Source organism: Carcharodon carcharias, chromosome 2 (genome assembly GCF_017639515.1).
Source record: "Carcharodon carcharias isolate sCarCar2 chromosome 2, sCarCar2.pri, whole genome shotgun sequence".
NCBI classification, from domain to species: Eukaryota; Metazoa; Chordata; class Chondrichthyes; order Lamniformes; family Lamnidae; genus Carcharodon; species Carcharodon carcharias.
In genome coordinates this window covers 222,680,936-222,707,104 of record NC_054468.1, presented here as the reverse complement: position 1 = coordinate 222,707,104, position 26,169 = coordinate 222,680,936, and the positions used below count along the sequence as shown (strand labels likewise).

At 43.2% G+C, this 26,169-nt stretch overlaps 1 protein-coding gene across 2 annotated transcripts in view; it reads right to left on the bottom strand.

The window, feature by feature from the left end:
• The window catches only part of tarbp1 (TAR (HIV-1) RNA binding protein 1), a 196,024-nt gene that overhangs the window by 31,156 nt on the left and 138,699 nt on the right, over window positions 1-26,169 (bottom strand). Inside the window, exons 28-29 of one of the 2 annotated variants that reach the window (XM_041212278.1) lie at window positions 24,992-25,116; window positions 10,844-10,980 (exon numbers count right to left, since the gene is read on the bottom strand). In XM_041212278.1, coding sequence (XP_041068212.1) covers window positions 10,844-10,980; window positions 24,992-25,116 — 262 coding nt within the window. Of the gene's footprint in view, window positions 1-10,843; window positions 10,981-24,991; window positions 25,117-26,169 lie in introns of those variants that run through there. The other variant, XM_041212283.1, reaches the window with a different exon arrangement.

Below are 26,169 nucleotides of genomic sequence, written 5' to 3'. Positions count from 1 at the left end.
AAGGCAAGATCACAAAAGGAAAGACCCAAGGACACCTTGCAGAGACCAGAGATGCACTCGTATCAGATCAGCCATGATCTTAGTAAATGATGGAGCAGGCTCGAAGGGCTGAATGGACTACTCCTGCTCCTTGTTCATACTCCTCCTGGATCTCAAGGAATCACTCCACAAGTAATCAAAAAAAAATCACTTATCCTGGCTTTTTCTGGCTTCATCAATGGCTATGGCGATCCCATGATTTGTGCAGGCCTTCCACGATTTGAAGTTAAAATGGCGTTGTGGCACCAGTGAAGCAACTTGACCCTGATTTTCAGATTTTAATGAGGTCCCTGCCAAATACAGCAGTTCTGTTCTGGTGTGTCTGCTGGGTTTAAAAATTGGGCTTTGTGTACTCAGTCAAATAATTTTAGATGTAGTTTTACACTCGAATTATATCAGCTACAGTTAACTTAAACTTCCGTTTCTCGTCAGCAATTTTTTTTCACTGCATACTAATGACGCATTGATTAAGAATGCTGTATCTGTTGACTTCTCAGATCAAGTTGCTGTATGTATCATAAGATGTTTGCTCAAAACTCTACTAATCAAATGTGACATTTATCATTTGCATGGATGCATCAACTCTGTAATATATGCCATCTGCTTCACTCATCAGATGATAGAGATAAAGACCTATTCACTTGCTACTAGGTTAAAGGGCTATCAATCTACACAGCTGTTCGCTACCCTTTATGACTTGCTGCAATTTCTAGTGTTGAGAATCAAACTGAAGCATAATTCCCAACAATAAGACAGCAAAGTATACAGTCACAAAGCTTTGTTTTTTGGTAGGCTTCTCGGTAAACATTTTGAAATGGACAAGCTAGTTTTCTTGCAACACACCTGGTGGGTTTATTTACCTGTGGTCAGTTTTTTCTGCACAAATGCTTCTGTAGTAATACCAGGCCTCGGCTCTTACTGTGTACGTTCCAACCACCTTGGTCCTGCTACTTAATAACCTCTACACTCAACAGCACATCTCTAGTCCCTGCAGTGCCAGAAGCTGCAGTGGGCAGGACTGGGACTACAAGCAGTACCCAGAGCCTAAGTCCCAAGAGTCCAGGACTAGGTAAGCTTTGGGGATCTCAGGGTGGGGAGGGTAGGTGATGCCTGGGGAGGTGGGGGGCTTGGAGTGTCGCTGGAGAGACTGGGTGTGGGGGGGTGGCATGGGGTGGAGGGGGTTAAAAAGGAGATGGCTGATGGAGGTGCCCGCTCCCCCCTTCCCTCCCAAGTTCTCAGCAGGGTTCATTTTCGGGCCTCCCTCTGCCCCTGAACTCCTCCCACCAGTCTGAAAATTGAGGCTGGGTGGGAACTGGCCCTTATGTGGTCAATGATTGGCCACTTAAGGGCCTGAACTGAGGCAAGGGAGGGTCAGTCAACCTAGGCCTCACCTGGCCCAGCATAAAATTGTGGAGAGGTTGGTGTGGGCAGGAACACGGTAGGAAGGTACAGGGCATTGGTGAGACTACATCTTGAATAGTGTGTGCAGTTTTGGTCTCCTTATTTAAGGAAGGATGTAAATGTGTTGGAGGCGGTTCAGAGGTGGTTTACTAAATTGATACCTGAAACAAGTGGGTTGTCTTATGAGAAAAGGTTAGACAGAAAGGGCTGGAGTTTAGAAGAGTGAGGGGCAATTTGACTGAAGTATATAAGTATATGTGACAAGGTGGACGTGGAGAGGATGTTTTCTCTGGTGGGTGAGTCCAGAACTAAGGGGCACTGTTTTAAAATTAGGGATCGCCTTTTAGGGCAGAGATGAGGAGAATTTTTTCTCTCAGAGGGTTATGCGACTTTGGAACTCTCTACCTCTGTAGGCAGTGGAGGCAGCATCATTGAATATTTTTAAGGCAGAGATAGATTTATTTCCTTGCCAAACAAGAATCTAAGATGGTAGATGCAAAGGTGAAATTCGAAACCCAAACAGATCAGCCATGATCTTATTGAATGGCGGTGCAGGCTCAAGGGACCGAATGGCCTACTTATGTTCCAACTTTGTATGTTTGTACATAAGGTCATTCAAGAAATTTTATGGTTACCCCCCGCCTACAAACATAAAAGGTACGTAAAATTCTGCCCCATATTAAATAGTGCAATATTTTTTCTGGAGTGCGAATAGTATGATTTCTGCCATCAACAGAGTAAAAGAGTTAAAACATGGCTCAGAATATGTCTTTATGACAGGCTACCACAGGGAAACAATGAACAAACCCATTTCAGAGAAAAGAATAGGGGGGTTTCGGCAAGAAAGGAAAAGATGGAATTTATTTAACATTCTGTACATTTTTCTTGCTTCTAGTAAATGCTCCTGCTCCTAATCTTACAGTAGCATATTAATGCACTCCCAAACAAGATGAGTACTTATATAAAATGAAAAGGGATTAATAAGCTAATAAAGTTGATTACTTATCTCTTTAATTTTTTATGCACCATTATACATGTGACTTAATACGAAACTTTTATAAATAGGGACAAGGCATATAACAATTTATGATAAACTTGTACAATTTTTAAAAAATTACTTGATGGGATGTGGACATTGCTGACAAGGCCAGCATTTGTTGCCCATTCCTCATCGCCCTTGAACTATGCGGCTTGCTAGGCCATTTCACAGGGCAGTTAAGAGTCAGCCACATTGCTGTGTGTCTGAAGTCAGATTTTCTTTCCTAAAGGACATTAGTAAGCCAGATGGGTTTTACAATAATTATTTTGTGGTCACCATTAACTGAGACTAGCTCTACAATTCCAGATTTATTATTTGAATTTAAATTCCACCAGCTGCTGTGGTGGAATTTGAACCCTTGCCCCCAGAGCATTATAGCTTGGGTCTCTAGATTGCGAGTCCAGTGACACTGCACCACCGTCTCTCTATGTTCAGTTTCCAGTTCCTTATTATAGAAATGATATTGAAATCAGAGAGAGCATATAGCACTGATTCACCAAAAAGATACTAGAGCTGAGAAACCATAGTAATGAGAAGAGATTTGAGATACTGGGCAGAGAAGGTTAAATGGAGATTTAATCAAGTTTTTTTTTATATTGTAATGGTCTGGTTGCAGAGGCTGTGACAAGTGATCATCAATTTATAATAGAGGATGACAAAAAGGGTTAGGTAAAATGTCCCATATGCAGAGGGATATTACACCATGGTATACTTTATTATTGGTAATTGTTGAGGCAGAGACCATCATTTTAGGAAAGGGAAGATAAACATCTGAAACAGAGGAAGAATAGACCTATAATGAGAAAGCAGTGCAGCTGGTTTAGTTTTGGATTATTCTGACAAAGAGGCAACACTGACACAAAGTGCCAAAGGGCCTTTTTCTTTGCTATAAACTTCTGTGGTATGATAACAATATTACAGTAAATGGAAAATTGTATTAGGCTGATATTAGTGCCTTTTGGCAGATCAATTGTACATACTACTTCCTTTCCATATTTTTCAATCCCATCTCTCTCAAGAAACCCATTGAATTGTTTCCTCAACCTAAATATACTGTTTGCTTTAACCACATTATCTGGTTATTTATTTCCGAACCCTTCATTCTCTAAACGGGTCAACACATTTTGAATGTTGCATGCACTCTTGTAAATGTTGCATGTACTCTAGAAAATTGAAAGCAATAGTGCCTCAAGGTATAAATCCACTGTGTATGCATTACATGCCCAGGCAAGATACAGCAAATGCTCCCTAAACACTAAGCTGATAAAATTAAAATTAAGAAACACGTTAAACAAGCAATTAAAAAAACACAATTTTTAAAAATGCTTTGAGACAGTTGAATCCTAAAGCATTTTACCAGCTTTTCAGATAAACACATTTCCCTTTTTTGACCAATTTTCTCCATATCTCTCCTGAAAGAACTGAATCTCCACTGAGATACGGTTCAGTCTATGGTATCAGTCACATCCAAGCAGCTACTCTGCATGTGGGAACTTAGTCAGTAATTGGCAAGAGGCTATTTAACCATGATAAGTAACCTGGTATCATCCACCTGCATAACTTTAGCAGAGGTCACGAGATACTGATCAGGAATGGGGAGCTCAGCTGATCTTTCCCTTTGCTGTCCCAAAATAATGATGAGATCAACTGCAGCACCACTAACAGCATTATGATGGAGGTCAAACTAACTCAGTAGAACCTTGTGGCGTTCCCTGTCACTACGGTTCCGCTATTTTGTGGAATCTAGTAACCAGGTAAACCTGTTGAGCCATTCAGGAACTATAAAAACCTTTTGGTACAGCAAAAGAATTTCTGTAACAAAAAATTATTTTTTAAAAATCACAGATGTGTAAGAATTGAATTCATCTTAACTGAATATCAAACTTTCAATAAATTGAATGTTCTTAATTTGTTTTTTAGTTGTTGGGCTCCATAAAACATTGAAAATGTCACACAAACAAAAAGGGGGCTTTTTAATTATGGATTAAGCTACTTTAATTCAAAATTGCTTAATGCAACTTACCTTGCAATTTAAATATTTTGCGTGGAGTTCCCATTTTGCGTGTTATTTATATCACTTAGTTAAAATTATTGGACAATTCAAGTTTTTTAAAGCACGAAGTGTAAGGAGCTCACTGTAACTCCGAAAACACACCACTAAGTTATGATAAAACTGTATCTAACAGTATAAGTAGTAGCACCCCATTTCATAAATCAGAGTCGTTAGTTGAACATGAATTATAAAACCAGCAAGTTGCGCCGAGAGAACAGGTTTTCCACATCATAGTTATCAAACAATTGAATGCTTTGGGCTCCCTCAGTAGCTCAGCTGGTTAAGGAACTGAGTAGCTGAACAACACTGACTAGGACATGCTAAGGGTTAGATTATGCCCAGTTGGCTGATCCCAGAGGCACAATGGGAGCAGCTTTCCAACTGATCTTAATAGGTGGAGGAAATATCAGGCAGGATTCAGCTGTTTATCAGTATTGACAGTAATCCTGCTGGAAGCATGTGTACATGGCTGGGCTTTGTTTGATGCCCCCAACAATGGATCAGCCTGCCACTGGTTACTATGTGGGTTAAAACTCCAACCTTTCATCAGAACATTGACCGCTGATGCTACCTCATCTACTGAGCAATGCCCCCTTAAAACAAAGAACTTACCAGCAGCCTGTATGGCTGCTCGGCAGTGCACACATGCAGTCAATGGGGAATGTCACGACTGAACATTCCCAGTATTTCCAGTTTTTTTTTAGATTTCCAGCTTTGATTGTAATGAAGGATCTGCTTTTTCAGCCAAATAAGCTCAATGCTAGGAGTTAAAACAGTGGCCAGGGTTTTATGGAGCACACACCACCCCACTGCCCCCCATCCCCAGGCTAAGTGGTGAGTGGGCCGCATAATAACGGGGGAGGTTGTGTGGCCATTCCTCCCAGTGTGAAAACTGACCTCCATTTAGTCAGTGGGAACGGGCCAATGCGGTGAACTCACCCGCTGGCTAATTAGGCTCAGTATTGAGCCTCTTTAAGGTCATTACTGCCACTGGGATTTACTGGTATCTCAGGGATTCTCCCAAACTTGCAGGTTACCTGAGCCTCCTGAAGGCTGCCCAGGAAGTCCTCTCAGGTTTTCCAATGATCTCCTGGGGCTGGGGGAAGTATCCCTCTTTCCAAGGCACTTAGTGCCATGCCTGGCATTGGGAAGTTGGGGGGGGGGGGGGGGGGGGGGGGGGGGGGATTGTAGTGCGCTGGGAGCAGTCCCCTGCCCTTGCATCCAATCTCCCTTCCCTTTGGTGACCAGCTCCCCATGACCCCCAGCCCACCCACACTCGCCCCTGTATCCAGGGATTTAGTAATGTTCCCTGGTGAAGGCATCACTGAATTACCAGCAGCAGCCACTGCTCCCGGGCCTGTTACACATAATATAGTGGCGCCAGCCTCTAAATTTGCTGGCTGCCCTCTGGGATTAGATTTCTGCTCTCTTGGGGATTCAATTCGGTGGGAGCCCTGAAGCCACCCTCTTGAGTGACTGATTGCACTTAAATAGCGTCGGGTACCCCTTGGGAGAGGTGACACTGGTTTCCCACCTGTGGAGTGAACTTGTGTCACCTACATTAAATTTAGACCATTGTTTCTGAATTAAGTTGTATAATTGTTCCCACCAATTAAAAGAGGGTTGCGTGTACATGTGAGGCAGTGAGAGAAAGAACATCTCTGTAAAACAAACCGACCACCATTTTTTCCCTTCAACTTCCTGACAAGTGTTTAAAACAATATTTGAAGTATGAGTAATGTGTTAAAATTTATAAATTTCATAATAAAATGATTAAACTAAATTAGAGTAATTTATTTTGTGTCTGGGAGTGACATATTCAAGCGTTTTCCACTTGTAGGCCTCAACCTCTTTCAAAAGCCTGGGCTTCAAGTTATTACCTGCACCACCTCCCCACCAGCCTTAGAGGTAAAGGGTCAGCTGAAGAAAATGCCAAAAATGCCACACTCGGTGTGTAATGTATGCAAATATTCATTTGTGTCTTTCTAAAATGATTTGCAAACAAGCTGCAGGATATTTGTTTCTGGTGAAGTTTAGCATTTGTGATCAGTCTAATAGAAAGGTTACTGCATAGATGGAGGCCATTTAAACCATTGTCTCCATGTCAACTTTCTGTAAGAGCTACTCAGTTAGTCCCACGCCCCTCTCTTTCCCCCAGACTCCTGCAAATCTTTTCTCATCATGAGGGGGTAGAAATTATGCTAGGGCAAGCTCCCTGCCCCTGTAGCTTAACATGTACCTGCACAGTTCTCTAACAAGCACCTCTCCTTCCCATTTACCTATTCAAACCAGTCACAGTTTCTGGCAGCCTGTACTTTATAGAAATAAAAGCTTCTTGGTTAAAAATAGTTTAATTTCGAAATGGTGCTTATTTAACCCACTCTTTTTATTAAACTCTCTAGCCATTCCCTTTTGTGTTTAAATATGATCCGCTTCCAGTTAGTAAACCTAATCAACTTGGCAGCCATGGACAGCAAGCTTCATTCACATTACCTTTACGCAGCGTGCGAGTTTGACAAGTGTTATTTGTAGTGCACTCTCTTTTGCTGTACTTTGCAATGTATAAAACAACGTTAAATCACTTTCAAAACACCGGCAGGCAATAGCATCATTCAGAGACAGAAATAGACACACACATACAAAGAACTCTTACCACTGTCCATACTCTATTTCGTTAGAATGAATGACTTTGTGACTGAATGAAATCTCGTTGAACTAATTCTTTTGACTATAATGTTAATACATTACTCCAACCAAGGTCACTTTATCAAGTTGGGTTTTCAACTAAATTCACAGGTTATTTACATTGTGAATCAACGGTACTATGCACTGCAATTAGTTCAGTGAAGAAGGCCAGATTACTATATTTCTAAATAGTAATCACTTGAAAGGATTAATGGCCTATCTTCGATTTTCCAGGATACGACTGTTGAGGTGAGTATTTCCCAATATATACAGGGAGTTTAATACATACTGATGATGCACACACATGAAACAACCAATTTTATCTGGTCTGTAATGCCTGGCTAGAATCTGAAATTGTGTAACCGAAGACAAACAAAGATGAAACCAAGCCAGTAATATCTACACAGTGTGCAGTGTGCAATTTCTAAATAAGAGCCAAGAGCAAGTTAAAGGCTACTGCGGATGCTATTTTCCAGTTTATCATACCCATAGTTTTTAAAAAATTATACTTTTCCTACTATTGCATGGGACAAAGATACAAAGAATGTGAAGTAGGTGAGGGAACAGTGGAGCTGATTTCTTACTCCAGGGCATACAGAATCAAGGGTACCACAGTATTCTGAAGACTAGTTGGCAGCAAGTTACTAATAAAAAAACTATTCGTTATGTACAAAATAAAATGAGGAAGGGGTTAATGGCTTGATTCAAAATAGTTACGGATGTGAAAATAAGACATGGCAACTGACAATCCACTGGAACTGGTATATGCTCTGATAATTTCTGCTAAAAGAAAATTTTTTGTCCTCTGAAGGTACCAGGATTATTTCAGCCAAACACGTGCTGAATCTCTGGCAAAAATCCAATTATCATATTTTCTGCTGGGCAGAGGAATGAAGCTTAAATAATTTGAAAATTATGTGAGTTGTGAAGCAAGCTAAAACGAGTACACATTTTTGTGAAAATATGTATTTTTCCTATTGCCTGAAGGACTTTGATGCAACATTGCATTTTGTTGGATTGGTGATTGGGTCTGGGTCTTTGCTAGCCTTTCTCTGTAGCTATCCATCAGGATGTGCACAAGAGGCTGTCTTAACCTCTGACCCGATTGTACAATGCTGGGCCAGCAAACTGCTGTATGTCAATGTGCTGTTACAGTCATCATTCGCAGAAAGTATTGTGTAGGTCTTAGCTTTCCCAATGACACTTTTCCTCATCAACTATTTCTCCCTCAGCCAAAACTGAAGGCAGCAACTTCCCTGATGAACTGTTAATCCATAGGAGCGGCACCTATGCAGAACACAGAGTTGGGCTTAGAGAGCATGTTAATATGGGTATTCACTGTTTCCATATTGGGAACTCAAACTGCCTGCTGTGTGAACACACGTGAGCAACGAGCGGGCTGTGGGCTAAAGCTCTGCTGTTTAACTTCCAGTCACAATTATTAATAGAAACAACGTGAGAACATTTGCGGTAAACCTTAAAAAAGTCCTGCTGGCTTTTTCTTTCCCCCGTTGAAGGTGGTTTGAATTTGATTGGGCTGTGGCGCGCTGGATGTGATGTCACTGTTTGGTAATGCCTCGTGATAATGGCAGTTGAGATTTTCTTTCTCCCTTAGTTAATGATGACGAATTATGGGACTGGTTTGTTTAAAATGCTGGGTTTCAAAAAGCAAGCAGTTTTTGTCGCCCCTCTCCCAAATCTTGTCGCCCTAGGCGAGCGCCTAGTGGTAGTGCCAGCACTGTCGGTGCCTGTCAGACTCTAACAGCCCAGATGTCCCTGCAACGGTGAACAATTGCTGACATAATACAATATAAATATCCCTGCCTAGTGCACTGATCTCGCTGTTGCTAACTTGTTCCGGATTTTGCCGGCTTTTTACTTAAGAGTACATCGCAGCCAAAGAGCAGTGAATCAGACTCCCCCAGGTGCAGGAAGTAAATACTCAAAATATCTTATTTGTTCAATCCTTCTAACAGTAATACATTTTTAATTGGGAATTAAACTCAGCCTTAGGACAATAAAATCACACCGTCTAAGTGGCAGCTTACTTAAATGCAGAAAAATCAGGTTTCAGTACGACAGGAGCTATGATAATTACTGTCCAACTGTTTTCAGAGTGGTGCAGAAGTCTCAGAAAAATATGGATCCTGCTGAAAAAAAGAGACATGTTGAAGCTTTTCGTTTTGCACTCTCTTCACATACTGTATAAATTGTTGTTTTCCCCTTATATGGGTATTCATGCGAAGTGTCCTGATGAGTGCAAGGTGAAAAGCTTAGACATGTCTCTTTTTTCAGCAATACACAAGGGTCGTACAACTAAATATGTAACTAATGGCATTAAGTCACTTATTCCATAATTTCCTCTTTCTTTTGTGCTGTTCAAAGGACTCCGATGTAGAAACACCAGTGCAAGGCCCCAGGAAAATCTGGACCATTTTCTTACCCAAGTGGACATTTTTCTGGTGTGTGCCTCAGGTGAATGTATGCAGGCTTTTAGATAGTATGAGAAAGAAAAGAGGTATCACAGTTGAACCTAATCTCATCTTAATCCAAATTTCACATGTGGAAGCCCAATTGTGATGAAGAATGAGGCCCCGTGGTTAAAAGCACTGAGCAGTCTATTTCAGAGTCCCTGCCTTCAAGTAGCTGAGATTGACTAACTCAGCATGGAATGGGGAATAAACCTGAAATGTTGCTGACCTGCATCCAGTTCAGCCACAAATTTGAAAAGTCACTTGTGGGGGCACCCCTAACAAACTATGTCTCTGCAAATATTTTATTATTGGCAGCACTAGTTGTGGTGATGCTGGGTTGGAAGGCGGTGGAAAAAGACAAGTGCAAGGCCAAAAAAAAAAAATATCTTTAGCATTCTAGCATTAGAAATCTGCAGGGTTTCAATCCTAGCCATAGAACCAGGAAACTCTGCCACCAACCCTGCAAGTATTGTGCATCAATAGATTCCATCTTTCTCACAAAGAAGTAGCACTGCCCTTCTTTTGGGGATCCAGGTCAGACCCCTAAGCTAGACACCCAAGAGTTTTCACATCTGCTGGCCAGCTGGATGCAACGCTTTGTTTCTGCCAACATACCGGCTGCTCGGCAGATCCCAGAGGGAGGAAGAATCTCCTAGCCTGAGTTCCGCCCCAACCTCCCCCATGCCCCTTCTGATGCATGTTTGAGCCAGAGACACATTCTGCTGCAAACAAAGCACCCCTTAAACTTATAATAGTAGTAGTAGTAGTACTTGGCTTATCTCAGTCCCATTCTAACTTGGAGATTTTTGGGATTTCTACTTTGTCTTTTGTTGGTTCTATATCCAATGAGCCAAAGAAAAAATTATCACTTAGTTGAAATCGGCACGAAGAAGTATGATTGAGGTGCACTGGGCTGCTTTTAGATAGACAAAACTGCACCGAGAATAAAACATCCCTTTCATCTGAGAACGTGTAAAAATGCAGCTTAATTATCTTTTATGCCCTACCTTTGTTATTGAGTCACAGGTACATGAAAGAAGGCCACATTCAATAATTTCTGTTAAGTTCAACTAGTTATCAGTTCAAAAACATAGCTCCTTGAAGCACGTTTGAGGGACCTGCTGCCAAGACTATTTTTAGCAAGTAACTCACCCTAGCAACAGCAATGTTTTTTCTGGGAAGCTATACTGTGCAAGATTATGGCTGTTCGCTGTCTGTTCCACTCCAATGATTGTGTGCCCTTCAGTTTTCTTTTGCTGCAGATACTCAACCAACTGAGCAGGTCTCACCTGTAAAATGAAGAGATTGAAGATAAGCAGGAAACAAAGTAATTTTATTGCAATTTTAATATCATTTGCTCCCCCTCCCTCACTTTTCAGTGAGGAACTACTCTAAGTTTCACCTCCTTTTAACTTGATCCCCATGTCCCTCAAATCAACAGCTCCCAGTTTCTGCTAGTGCTTCCTTGAAGCTGGATCACTGAAAAATGCAAAGAAAAAGCAGTCCAACATCGCAGAATTTCCATGTGGAATATCAGTAAATTCTAAGATCAGCAATTGAATGCCTTGCTATGCAAAATCAGCTATTTCCACCCATCTGGTTATCATGATTGCTCACAAACTCTGAAGCTGTTGAGATCTAGCCATCTTTATGAAAGTACATGGCATATATTCAGTGCACGTAGAATGGGTACCTCGGAGGATTTATTTTAGCTTAAAGATAAGTAATCAGTGAACCAACCATCTGGTGATACCATTGAGTCATCCCCTTGCCTTTAGTATGTAAGTACATTCATCGCCTCCATATCTGGGAGGCTGAATGATCGTCATAAAATGAGTATATACGTTTACAATTTTACATTGAGGCTTCTGTTTTCCTGTTTAAGGAACAGTCTCATCCTTTCAGGACCTGTGCTGAATAACAATTTTTTTTTTGTTGCAGGGTTAAATTATTTTTTCTGATTAAAAAAGATAACTGCACTCCTCTAATTCTGGTCTCTCGCGCATCCCCAATGTTAATTATTCCACCATTGGCAGCCAGGTTTTCAGCTGCTTAGGCCCCAAGATCTGGAATTCCCTCCCCAAATTTCTCCACCTCTTTCCTCCTCGAAGACATTCCTTAAAACCTCTGTCTTTGATCCCTGTCCTAATATCTCTTTATGTCACTCGGTGCCATATCTTTTGTTTGGTCCTGTGAAGTAACCTGGGATGTTTTGCCAAGGTAAAGGCGCAATATAAATATAATTTGCTATAACAATTTTCTTTTATCCCAGTCTTCAGATTTCCTCAGGACCGTGCACCACTTGCAGCTGTGTGTGTGCCTGGCCTGCACCAACAAAGCTGTGAAATAGGGTGCGAGGCTGACTTCCCCTCCTTTTCTAGCCCTCTCGGTGAGCAAGTGCCTGGTAACCTGGCTAATTCCCATTACAGAGGTCGGCAATGCTGCGTTGGGTTAGGAGAATAGTTGGTGCAAACCTTTGCCACCCCACCCCCACCCCCACCATCCACTCCTATCCAGGCTGTACACACATTTAACTGTTAAGCATCCCAACATAGTTTACAACAAAAACAAAAACAGAATTACCTGGAAAAACTCAGCAGGTCTGGCAGCATCGGCGGAGAAGAAAAGAGTTGACGTTTCGAGTCCTCATGACCCTTCGACAGAACTTGAGTTCGAGTCCAAGAAGGAGTTGAAATATAAGCTGGTTTAAGGTGTGTGTGTGGGGGGCGGAGAGAGAGAGAGAGAGAGAGAAGTGGAGTGGGGGGGGTGTGGTTGTAGGGACAAACAAGCAGTGATAGAAGCAGATCATCAAAAGATGTCAACAACAATAGAACAAAAGAACACATAGGTGTTAAAGTTGGTGATATTATCTAAACGAATGTGCTAATTAAGAATGGATGGCAGGGCACTCAAGGTATAGCTCTAGTGGGGGTGGGGAGAGCATAAAAGATTTAAAAATATTTAAAAATAATGGAAATAGGTGGGAAAAGAAAAATCTATATAATTTATTGGAAAAAACAAAAGGAAGGGGGAAGAAACAGAAAGGGGGTGGGGATGGAGGTGGGAGCTCAAGACCTAAAGTTGTTGAATTCAATATTCAGTCTGGAAGGCTGTAAAGTGCCTAGTCGGAAGATGAGGTGTTGTTCCTCCAGTTTGCGTTGGGCTTCACTGGAACAATGCAGCAAGCCAAAGACAGACATGTGGGCAAGAGAGCAGGGTGGAGTGTTAAAATGGCAAGCGACAGGGAGGTTTGGGTCATTCTTGCTGACAGACCGCAGGTGTTCTGCAAAGTGGTCGCCCAGTTTACGTTTGGTCTCTCCAATGTAGAGGAGACCAAATTGGGAGCAACGAATGCAGTAGACTAAGTTGGGGGAAATGTAAGTGAAATGCTGCTTCACTTGAAAGGAGTGTTTGGGTCCTTGGACGGTGAGGAGAGAGGAAGTGAAGGGGCAGGTGTTGCATCTTTTGCGTGGGCATGGGGTGGTGCCATAGGAGGGGGTTGAGGAGTAGGGGGTGATGGAGGAGTGGACCAGGGTGTCCCAGAGGGAGCGATCCCTACGGAATGCCGATAGCGGGGGTGAAGGGAAGATGTGCTTGGTGGTGGCATCATGCTGGAGTTGGCGGAGGATGATCCATTGAATGCGGAGGCTGGTGGGGTGATAAGTGAGGACAAGGGGGACCCTATCATGTTTCTGGGAGGGAGGAGAAGGCGTGAGGGCGGATGCGCGGGAGATGGGCCGGACACGGTTGAGGGCCCTGTCAACGACCGTGGGTGGAAAACCTCGTTTAAGGAAGAAGGAGGACATGTCAGAGGAACTGTTTTTGAAGGTAGCATCATCGGAACAGATGCGACGGAGGCGAAGGAACTGAGAGAATGGGATGGAGTCCTTACAGGAAGCGGGGTGTGAGGAGCTGTAGTCGAGATAGCTGTGGGAGTCGGTGGGTTTGTAATGGATATTGGTGGACAGTCTATCACCAGAGATTGAGACAGAGAGGTCAAGGAAGTGAAGGGAAGTGTCAGAGATGGACCACATGAAAATGATGGAGGGGTGGAGATTGGAAGCAAAATTAATAAATTTTTCCAAGTCCCGACGAGAGCATGAAGCGGCACCGAAGTAATCATCGATGTACCGAAGAAAGAGTTGTGGAAGGGGGCCGGAGTAGGACTGGAACAAGGAATGTTCCACATACCCCATAAAGAGACAGGCATAGCTGGGGCCCATGCGGGTACCCATAGCCACACCTTTTATTTGGAGGAAGTGAGAGGAGTTGAAAGAGAAATTGTTCAGCGTGAGAACAAGTTCAGCCAGACGGAGGAGAGTAGTGGTGGATGGGGATTGTTTGGGCCTCTGTTCGAGGAAGAAGCTAAGGGCCCTCAGACCATCCTGGTGGGGAATGGAGGTGTAGAGGAATTGGACGTCCATGGTGAAGAGGAAGCGGTTGGGGCCAGGGAACTGGAAATTGTTGATGTGACGTAAGGTGTCAGAGGCTTCTTCCTCGAACAGAGGCCCGAACAATCCCCATCCACCACTACTCTCCTCCGTCTGGCTGAACTTGTTCTCACGCTGAACAATTTCTCCTTCAACTCCTCTCACTTCCTCCAAATAAAAGGTGTGGCTATGGATACCCACATGGGCCCCAGCTATGCCTGTCTCTTTGTGGGGTATGTGGAACATTCCTTGTTCCAGTCCTACTCCGGCCCCCTTCCACAACTCTTTCTCCGGTACATCGATTATTACTTCGGTGCCGCTTCATGCTCTTGTCGGGACTTGGAAAAATTTATTAATTTTGCTTCCAATCTCCACCCCTCCATCATTTTCACGTGGTCCATCTCTGACACTTCGCTTCCCTTCCTTGACCTCTCTGTCTCAATCTCTGGTGATAGACTGTCCACCAATATCCATTACAAACCCACCGACTCCCACAGCTATCTCGACTACAGCTCCTCACACCCCGCTTCCTGTAAGGACTCCATCCCATTCTCTCAGTTCCTTCGCCTCCGTCGCATCTGTTCCGATGATGCTACCTTCAAAAACAGTTCCTCTGACATGTCCTCCTTCTTCCTTAAACGAGGTTTTCCACCCACGGTCGTTGACAGGGCCCTCAACCGTGTCCCGCCCATCTCCCGCGCATCCGCCCTCACGCCTTCTCCTCCCTCCCAGAAACATGATAGGGTCCCCCTTGTCCTCACTTATCACCCCACCAGCCTCCGCATTCAAAGGATCATCCTCCGCCATTTCTGCCAACTCCAGCATGATGCCACCACCAAACACATCTTCCCTTCACCCCCCCTATCGGCATTCCATAGGGATCGCTCCCTCCGGGACACCCTGGTCCACTCCTCCATCACCCCCTACTCCTCCACCCCCTCCTATGGCACCACCCCATGCCCACACAAAAGATGCAACACCTGCCCCTTCACTTCCTCTCTCCTCACCGTCCAAGGACCCAAACACTCGTTTCAAATGAAGCAGCATTTCACTTGCATTTCCCCCAACTTAGTCTACTGCATTTGTTGCTCCTAATGTGGTCTCCTCTACATTGGAGAGACCAAACGTAAACTGGGCGACCACTTTGCAGAACACCTGCGGTCTGTCCGCAAGAATGACCCAAACCTCCCTGTCGCTTGCCATTTTAACACTCCACCCTGCTCTCTTGCCCACATGTCTGTCCTTGGCTTGCTGCATTGTTCCAGTGAAGCCCAACGCAAACTGGAGGAACAACACCTTATCTTCCGACTAGGCACTTTACAGCCTTCCTGACTGAATATTGAATTCAACAACTTTAGGTCGTGAGCTCCCTCCCCCATCCCAACCCCCCTTCTGTTTCTCCCTGCCTTTTTTTTTCCAATAAATTATATAGATTTTCCTTTTCCCACCCATTTCCATTATTTTTTAAAAATTTTTTAAAAATCTGTTATGCTCTCCCCACCCCCACTAGAGCTATACCTTGAGTGCCCTGCCATCCATTCTTAATTAGCACATTCGTTTAGATAATATCACCAACTTTAACACCTATGTGTTCTTTTGTTCTATTGTTGTTGACATCTTTTGATGATCTGCTTCTATCACTGCTTGTTTGTCCCTACAACCACACCCCCAATCCACTTCTCCCTCTCTCTCTCCGCCCCCCACACACACACCTTAAACCAGCTTATATTGCAACTCTTTCTTGGACTCGAACTCAAGTTCTGTCGAAGGGTCATGAGGATTCGAAACGTCAACTCTTTTCTTCTCCGCCGATGCTGCCAGACCTGCTGAGTTTTTCCAGGTAATTCTGTTTTTGTTTTTGTTTTGGATTTCCAGCATCCGTAGTTTTTTTGTTTTTATTTTTGTTTTTACCAATATACTTTATCTTTGTTTTCACAAATCACCTAAAAATAAAAGTGTCCCTGTGTCCCTCTGATAACCTTTAATCAAAAACAGTTAGACAGGAAGTTTGAGTTATGCTGTCACCATGGCTTTTGGCCCCTCCAACAAATCACAAATCTGAACCACAAATTTCAAAGTTCAGAATTGATTTGTTCAATATCCTTTGGCTCATGAAACTAACTAAACTCAGTTGGTGGCATGCTTGCTTCTGAATCAAATGGTAACAGGCTCAAGCCCCACTCCAGAGACTGGAGCACAAAAGCTAGACTGGCACTCCATTGAGGGAATGCTGCACCTTTAGCGCTCCTGATTTTCAAATGAGGCGTTAAACCAAGGCCTTGCTGCTTGCCCTCTCCGGTAGATGTAAAAGATCCCATCGTTTTTTTTTTGAAAGGAGCAGAGGAATTCTCCTCAGCGTTCTGGTCAATGTTTATCCCTTAATCAATGCCACTAAAAAAGATGATCTGGCCATCATGAAACTGCTGTCTGTAGGGCTTTGCAATTTGCAAACTGGCTGTTTCGTTTCCTACATTACACTTCAAAAGTATTACATACTACAAAAGAAACTTTCGGATGTCCTGTGGTTGTGAAGGCACTCTATAAATGCGATTCCTTTTAACAGCTAAGTGTATGTTCCATTCACTCTGCTGGCTTGTACATTGTTAGAGTTTTTCTGTAATCAATCTAGCGTCAATATGTCAAAGCATTGACAACATTTCACTGTGTGCCTCTAGTAGCTTAATGTCATCAATAACACTTGCGTAGGTTTATTATTTTGAATTTGGCTATGGACACTTGGCATGTAACTTTGTCATGGTTAGTTTGCATCAACCTTCCACTGGTAAAACACATGGTGAGAATATGAAAATCAGGAACACAACTTTGTTGTAACTGCATTTGCATGGGAATGATTAAGTGTAATTTCTTGCTTGTTGCTGAATCTTCCCTGTATGGCAGATTTAAAGATAGTGGAAATAAAACTGGTGGAAATAATATTGGAAGGGATTCTGGAATATAAACAGAAGACAGGATCACCTAAATTCTTTATACTTTAAAATATTTTTGACAGGCTTATTTTTGCTTGGGAGGAAGAAACAATAGATTCGAGTCACTTTTATGACGATTTCAAAAAAAAAAAGACTGTAGATCCGTTTTGTACTTATGTATCTTTGTACTTTATGTATTCATCTATTTTTGTTGGCATTCATTTTTTCTTTGTTTAATCACCAACAATAAACCAATACATAGATCTCAATAGTGGCAAAAGTTGTAAACTTAAATTCAGCTAGACAATGACTCATGTCGAAAGTTCTGTTCAACTGAGAACTGAAGAGCCCAGCAGCTCTCAGGCATCACTGTAGCTGGAAAGTTAATACTCAGCAATGGAGTGACCAACTTCACAGCTCAAATTTCTTCGACGTCACTCACCCCACATTATTAAATTGACTTTATAGTGTCATGCTACATCTGCAACGAGACCCCAAACTGCAGGCGCTCAGTAGGTTACCAGTCTTCATCAAGGAATGCTGACACTAAAGCTTTTATGGATTAAGGAGACTTTCAGAGAACGGAAACTGCAGCCCCTGGATAAGCCTTGATTTAAATTAATTAGTAAGAGGTGAGGTTGATGATAAAAAGGTGCAATCCTTAAACTTGGTAAAACAGCAAAATATCTGGCTGGGCATTGGCTACTTTTATACCCCAACATTACAAGCCCTCGCGCACATGTCCCCCAAGAAATTAAATTCACAGAAACAATTTTTACATCTCCCTCCATTATGATTTGATTGATATTATGAATGGAGATTATGGGCTGTGTGAAATATTTCCTCATTTATAGTCACTGGATTTGACAACACATCAGGGGAATGTGCTTGGTTGCAACTAAAAAGCAGTTTTAAAGCATAAAATACAAACACAAAAGGCACTGGCAAATTTGTTGATATTTCCTGGTGGCCAGGTGACAGACCAGAAGCTTTCCTTCTGCTTTGCTCATTATAAACAGGGGAAGTTAAATGATGCGGAACCATTTATGTGCACAAACCTTTCTTCTGATTTGTCCTCTTAAAAAAGTCACCCAATCAAAATGCTTGAAATCAGCTGGAATTTTAGAAACTAAAGCTAATGACAAACAAATTAATAAATAACATTGATTTCCAATAGTATCTCTTTATATTTCAATAAAAAAAAAGATTTATTTGTAACTTTTTAGCTGTTAGAAAGCAAAATAATTTTTACCACCATTTTAACTCTATAAATAAATCAAGTGGTCCTCATGCTGTTAGTCAGTCAGGAAAGCAGCATGATTTGTAGGGGATCCAAGGCTTTGTCAGTTATATTAAACTACCAGAAAATGGAGCTGGATTTTATGGGCTCCTGCTGTTGTTGTCTTTTCAGCAAGTCAAAAGAGAGTTGCCCAGCCCACCCCCTCAGAGCTATCCCCATAAAACTTTAGTTGGTTGGGAGCCGAAATCAACAGCAGAGTGACAAATGCCTGGTAAAAAAATTTAAGGGACACTTTGGCATCAGCACAAACCTGCAAAGGCAGAGGCAGGGGTGGGGGGTGGAGGGTGATGGCAGGAGTAAGCAGGTAACTTTCAGGTCAAGTTGAAAAAGGACATGAAGAAAGAAGGCGCACATTATTCGGTTGGGGTGGGGTTCCCTGTGCGCATCGGGGGCACCACCCACCCCTTCGATCCTTGCTGCCTAACCTCCAAAACCCACCCCCACCCCTCTAATCCCCACTCCCTGGGCTCTTGGATCCCTCCTTCCCTAAAAGCCAGGGACTTACCTGTCCCCAGCTGGCATCACTCTTCTTCATGCTCCTCCTTGTAGTACTGGCACCAGCCACTACTGAGCTCTGGCACTAAAGTGCAATCAGGCTGACTGGCAGCTCTCAAGGACGGGACTTCCTCCCACTGAGGGTGGTGAGGGGTGGGAGGGGTGGGGAAGAGAGTCCGACTCTCACCTGTTTAAGCTGAATGGCAGCACATTTTTGCTGCAGGTCGGGGTTATTTCCCTGACAGTTGTCAGCTGACGTTTCCTCCGGGGTCTAGCAATATGTATCCGCACCACACACCCCATCCTCCCATTAAAATTCAGCCCATGGAGTATAAAGAACAGCTACCTGTCACTCCCAACACAGCTCACCCTACCTCCTCACAAGCCCCCCGCATCGTCTTGACACTATTCACCCAGCCCTCACACCCCAACACTGTTCATCCAACCCGACAATGCTCACACTCCTTCCCTTGCTCCTGACGACTCACACCACCCCCTACAACCCCGACAATGCTCACCCTCCCTCCAGCACTGCAACAATGCTCACCCCACCCCACCCTACAACCCTGACAATGCTCACTCCCCTCTCACATTCCCCAATGCTCACCATACCCCACAACCCTGACAATGCTCATTCCCCCTCCCCCACAACCCCAACAATGCTCACCCTCCCTCCTGCACCAGCCCCAATAATGCTCAGCCCCCTCCCACACCCTAAAATGCTCACCCCCCTCCCCTGAACCCTCGACAATGCTCACCTTCACCACCCCTCCCACACCCTGTCAATGCTCACCCCTTGACCCCAACAATACTCACCCTCCTTCAACTCTGGCATTACTAACTTTCAGCAGACAAAACTCACCACCAACCTTGCCCTGCATCCTCAACAATGCTGAATCTTGCGACTTCAGGCGGATAAGAGCCAGGAATCGGGAAGTATGAGCACACTGGGGGAGTGGTGGGGTGGAAACGAGGTGAAGGAGGAGATCAACAGCGATGTGCATGGGTCGGATCTTCTACAGGATCCCAAAGCGCAACACCAGCAAACGTCTCAACATTCGCGGATGTTACCATCAGCAGATTCTGCCCATTGTCTAAACTCAAATTTCTATTTAATAGTTCAATTCTGGTTTATGTGTTACTTTATTCACTTACTCAGTTTATATCACATGCTGCACATAAAAATCATTCAGGCACCTGCCTATTGCTCGCAAACTGCAGATAAACAAGAAGCTCCCCCTTCTATTGGGTAACATTTTCTAACGTAAACTCAAAAGCTAGAGCATTTTAATTGACCTGTACCAGATATAATCCTACGCTCTTAGAAACCTAACTCCACCTTCTTACCAGCTGCCAGACATGAATGCCTAAACAAAGCACACCCTGCAGCAGATTTACATTGTTTGACTGCTCTCCTGCCGGTTACTCTTCAGGCATTATTAATGCCAACTCACACTCCAAAAGCAGTCAGCTCTATTGCACCAGTGTTTAAGTTTGACAGTTAGGCTCAGAGTGAGCAGTTCAGTCTGCTGTTTCCTGAAAGAGATACTGGTAAGTGTCAGGAATGCCTTAATGCCTACATCAATAGCTAGGTATGTTATGGATGCAAAAACAGAATGTGGAGGTGAATGGCATTTTCAGTAATTCCCACCTCCACTTCACCAGATCTACAGAGAACTTTAGTAAGCACTTCTAAAACATCCTATCTGCAATTAACCGCTTGTTTTTGGAATCAAAATGCAAGATGGCACATTCCAGAATTACAAGATAAAGTTGCAGCAATATGGAGTCACAATGCCCATGGCTTTTACTTAAAATCTATCTGGTCTCTTTATTGAATTCAGTAAATATATCTGAAGTCTTACTATAGCGTGCTTGAAAAACTACACACTGGAAGATTTTACTAACCTTTATTAAAATAAATCCATCATATAACTACTTATCCTACAACAAAACCTTAAAAGGATCATCTAAATTTTCTCTCTCTCTCACACACAGTTTAAAAAAAAAGAAATATAATGCAAGCCCTATCACTTCAGGAAGCCAATATTATTGCTTTTTAAAAAAATATAAGTTCAATTAATTGATTCATTAAAGATTCATATTTGTGGGTGATGGCAGAGTGCCAGAATTATTTAAATGCCACAAGTAAACAACAAAGATTTAAATGTAAACATTAATTTTAAACACTAAAGGTCACTAATAGAGCCCTAGCAATATATCTTGCTGTCCAGGTCAGTTCTTTGGATGGTTTACTTACTGGCTTTTTCAGAAAGCCTGGAATATAATCAAAAAATAATTCAGACACTATTTTCAATCAGAGTATAATGAAGCTCAATAAAGCTTGAGGTATTATATTATTAGGTGGTCACATTAAGATCAATTGAAAAATAACCTGCCAAGGATTATATACGTTATAAACATATGAATTAGGAGCAGGAGTAGGCCACTTGACCCCTCAAGCCTGCTCCGCCATTCAATAAGACCATGGCTGATCTGACTGTAACCTCCACTCCACATTCCTACCTACCCCTGATAAACTTTCACCCCCTTGTTAATCAAGAATCTATCTAGCTCTGCCTTAAAAGTATTCAAAGTCTCTGCTTCCACTGCCTTTTGAGGAAGAGAGTTCCAAAGACTCACAACCCTCAAGGGAAAAATTTCTCCTCATCTCTGTCTTAAATGAGCAACCCTTATTTTTATACTGTGGCCCCTATTTCCAGATTCTCCCACAAGAGGAAATATCCTCAGGGGATGTAGAGGATGTCCTCCACACTGTGGTTGGCAGGGCCCCCAACTGTGTCTGTTCTACTTCACGTACCTCTGTTCTCACCTCTTCCCACCCCTCCCAGAGCCACAAAGGGATTTCCCTTTTTCTCACCTTCCACCCCACCAACCTCTGTATTCAATGGACAACCTGTATCTGCCATCTCCAGCATGATTCCACCACCAAACACCAACCCTTCACTCTTCTTTCAGCATTCCTCAACGATACCCTGGTCCACTTCTCAGTCATCTCCAACATCCCCCTCCCATTCCAACAACACCTTCCCGTGCAAGTACTGGAGATGCAACACTTGCTCTTTTGCCTCCTTTCTCCCCATTCAAGATCCCAAACACACTTTCCAAGTGAAACAGTGATTATATTCTTTTCAATTTAGTGTACTGCATTCACTGCTCACAATGTGGTCTCCTCTACACTGGCGAGACAAAACAAAGGCTGGGAGACCACTTTGCGGAACACCTCAGCTCAGTCTACAAACGTGACGTCAACCTTCCAATCACCTGTCATTTTAATCCTTTACCCTAATTTGGCCATTCTGTCCTTGGCCGCTGCAGTGTTCGAGTGAAGCGCAATGCAAGCTCTTGTGCCTCATGTTTCAACTGGGCATTTTACAGCCTTGTGAACTCAATGTTGAGTTCAACAATTTTAGATCTTAACCTCTGCCTCCATTTTGTTCTGCATTTCTTTGCTGGTTTGTTTTTTTTCTATCGTTTCTCTCATTTCATTTTGTTTCAGGTGGCAGCCATTCAGGATCCTGCCATTCACACCTCCTCTAGACACAGCTTTTGTTTCTTTACTTGTCCTGTTATCACTCCCTTGGCCTTACACGATGAAACCTCGTGTCATTTAATCTGTCCTGGTCTCAACCCTATCAAAGACCATCCCTTTTGTTCTTTTCCTCACTCCTCTTATTTACTTGTTTAAACTTATTACATTTCTACCGTTACCCAGTTTTGATGAAAGGCTATGGACCTGAAACTTTAACTCTGTTTCTCTCATCACAGATGCTGCCAGACCCGCTGAGTATTTCCAGCACTTTTCAGTTTTTATTTCAGATTTCCAGCATTCATGGTATTTTGATTAAAATATTAAGCACAAACCCTTACTTGGACTCAATACAAACTGTTGCCTTCCCTTTCACTGAAAGCTTCTACATTAAAATTCCTAAACAGCCCTCTGTCATGGTACAATGTTGAAGCCATGTGGCTCATTTCTTTGAGATTCTACTCAATTAATGTGCCATTTCAACCTGATAGAGTAACTTGGATATTCTCTGAGCTTTCTTGGTCGACAAGATATGCATTTTCTAAACCTTACATGAGTTGATCAGATCTTATGAATCCCTGTAGTGGTAGGTTGGCTAGATTGATACCTGGAGTGAGCGGGTTGCCTTTTGAGGAAAGGCTAGACAGACTGGGCTTGCTTCAACTAGAGTTTAGAAGAGTGAGGAGTGACTTGATTGAAGTATATAATATCCTGAATGGTATGGACAAAGTAGACATGGAAAGGATGTTTTCTCTTGTGGGTGAGTCCAGAACTAGGGGACACTGTTTTAAAATTATTTTCACGTGTACCATCTCTGACACTTCCCTTCCCTTCCTTGACCTCTCTGTCTCAATCTCTGGTGACAGACTGTCCACCAATATCCATTACAAACCCACCGACTCCCACAGCTATCTCGACTACAGCTCCTCACACCCCGCTTCCTGTAAGGACTCCATCCCATTCTCTCAGTTCCTTCGCCTCCGTCGCATCTGTTCCGATGATGCTACCTTCAAAAACAGTTCCTCTGACATGTCCTCCTTCTTCCTTAAACGAGGTTTTCCACCCACGGTCGTTGACAGGGCCCTCAACCGTGTCCGGCCCATCTCCTGCGCATCCGCCCTCACGCCTTCTCTTCCTTCCCAGAAACATGATAGGGTCCCCCTTGTCCTCACTTATCACCCCACCAGCCTCCGCGTTCAAAGGATTATCCTCCGCCATTTCTGCCAACTCCAGCATGATGCCATCACCAAACACATCTTCCCTTCACCCCCCCCACCGTCGGCATTCCGAAGGGATCGTTCCCTCCGGGACACCCTGGTCCACTCCTCCATCACCCCCTACTCCTCAACCCCCTCCTATGGCACCACCCCATGCCCACGCAAAAGATGTAACACCTGCCCCTTCACTTCCTCTCTCCTCACCGTCCAAGGGCCCAAACACTCCTTTCAAGTGAAGCAGCATTTCACTTGCATTTCCCCCAACTTAGTCTACTGCATTCGTTGCTCCCAATGTGGTCTCCTCTACATTGGAGAGACCGAACGTAAACTGGGCGACTGCTTTGCAGAACACCTGCGGTCTGTCCGCAAGAATGACCCAAACCTCCCTGTCGTTTGCCATTTCAGCACTCCACCCTGCTCTCTTGCCCACATGTCTGTCCTTGGCTTGCTGCATTGTTCCAGTGAAGCTCAACGCAAACTGGAGGAGCAACACCTCATCTTCCGACTAGGCACTTTACAGCCTTCCTGACTGAATATTGAATTCAACAACTTTAGGTCGTGAGCTCCCTCCCCCATCCCCACCCCCTTTCTGTTTCTCCCTGCCTTTTTTTTTCCAATAAATTATATAGATTTTCCTTTTCCCACCTATTTCCATTATTTTTTAAAAATTTTTTAAAAATCTGTTATGCTCCCCCCACCCCCACTAGAGCTATGCCTTGAATGCCCTACCATCCATTCTTAATTAGCACATTCGTTTAGATAATATCACCAACTTCCACACCTATGTGTTCTTTGTTCTGTTGTCTGTGACATCTTTTGATGATCTGCTTCTATCACTGCTTTTGTCCCTACAACCACACTACCCACCCCCCCACTTCTCTCCCCCCACCCAAACCACCCCCCCCACACCTTAAACCAGCTTATATTTCACCGCTTCCTTGGATTCACCTAGTTCTGTTGAAGGGTCATGAGGACTCGAAACGTCAACTCTTTTCTTCTCCGCCGATGCTGCCAGACCTGCTGAGTTTTTCCAGATAATTCTGTTTTTGTAAGTAGATTCTTGTTAGGCAAGGGAATCAAAGGTTATCGGAGGTAGATGGAAATATGGAATTCGAAACACAAACAGATCAGCCATGATCTTATTGATTGGCGTAGTAAACTCGAGGGACCAAATGGCCTACTTCTGCTCCTATTTTGTATGTTCCTATGTTTGTAACTACACCTTGAAGAGGCAAGTTTCCACATATGCTGTTGCAGGGATAACCAGATGGCTTGCATCTCAAGCCCATTTCCATGTCTACAGGTCTGCAGTATGGAACCACTCTTTCATTTCTATCTATGAAACCAAAAAGAGGGCAAACACATAGAACCTTGCACCCACCTCAATGACTGGTAGCCACTGTTCAGCAGATACACTGAGGGCTTGAAACTGCTTGTCGTTCACACAATGCACATTGTTCACAACTAGTGCAGAAGCCCCAAATATCTCACTTGTCCGACATAAGCCTGGAAAAAACACACAACAGTCAGGCTATCAAAGACAACACTGAATCAAAGTAATGAACACCCAAAGTATAGGGAGAAATTCAATTAACTGCTTTCAGCTCATCTCTATTCAATATGCATCAAAAATAAAAGCTCAGTGTCATAAAAAATTCTTCAAACAAAAGCTCAAAATAAGCAGAAAACCTTGAGAGACTAAAAAAGAAACTAAGGAAGAGCCTGTCAGTTGCTTACAGTACACTAAGTTCAAAACTTCATGAAAGCTAACATGCAGTTCTCAAATTATTTCAGACAAATAACATTTGTAAGGCTGGCACAATGCATTGAAGCACCAACATATAGTGCTAAAGGCAGAATTTGATTCCTCATTCCACCGAGTTCCTGATCTCAAGCATGCTGTGTGACAGAAACAAAAAATAAAGAACTTGTATCTACAAAGTGCTTTTCACAACCTTGGGCACTCCAAAGTGCTTTATAGCTAAAGAAGTGTTTTTGAAGTGCAGTCACTTTGTAATGAAGGAAATGTAGCAACCGATCTGCACAACAGCAAGGTCCTACAAACAGCAATGTGCTCCCAGAGTTGAGCATTTTTATTCCACTATCAAATTTTCCTTCCCTCTTCTCAAGCCATCACTTATTTTGTTTTTTGCAAGCATGAGCTTGCATTATGTAAGCATGAGCTTTGACTGTGAGTGTCGGTAGATCATTCCATTTCATTTCATGGAGCATCACAGCCAACACTAAAATTCACGTCCATCACCTTTCAACAGGGATCAGAAACTGGAATCTTCGCCAATTTTCACTTGCATAACCAAGGGCAAGCAAGGAACACTGTAGCATTCTTACCACTGGTTTGGCTGCAATCAGATAAACAAGGACAGAAAAACAATGAAACCTTAACATTCCGAGTGTGCATGACTCAGCTACTCAATGGAAAAACCCACCGAGCGATTGTAGAAGCTTATCAGGGCCAAATTTCTAGAATGTGAAGGCATTTTCAATGTCCAAGTTGTTATAACTTTACACGAAGCACAATGATGGCTGAGAGCAGAGGAT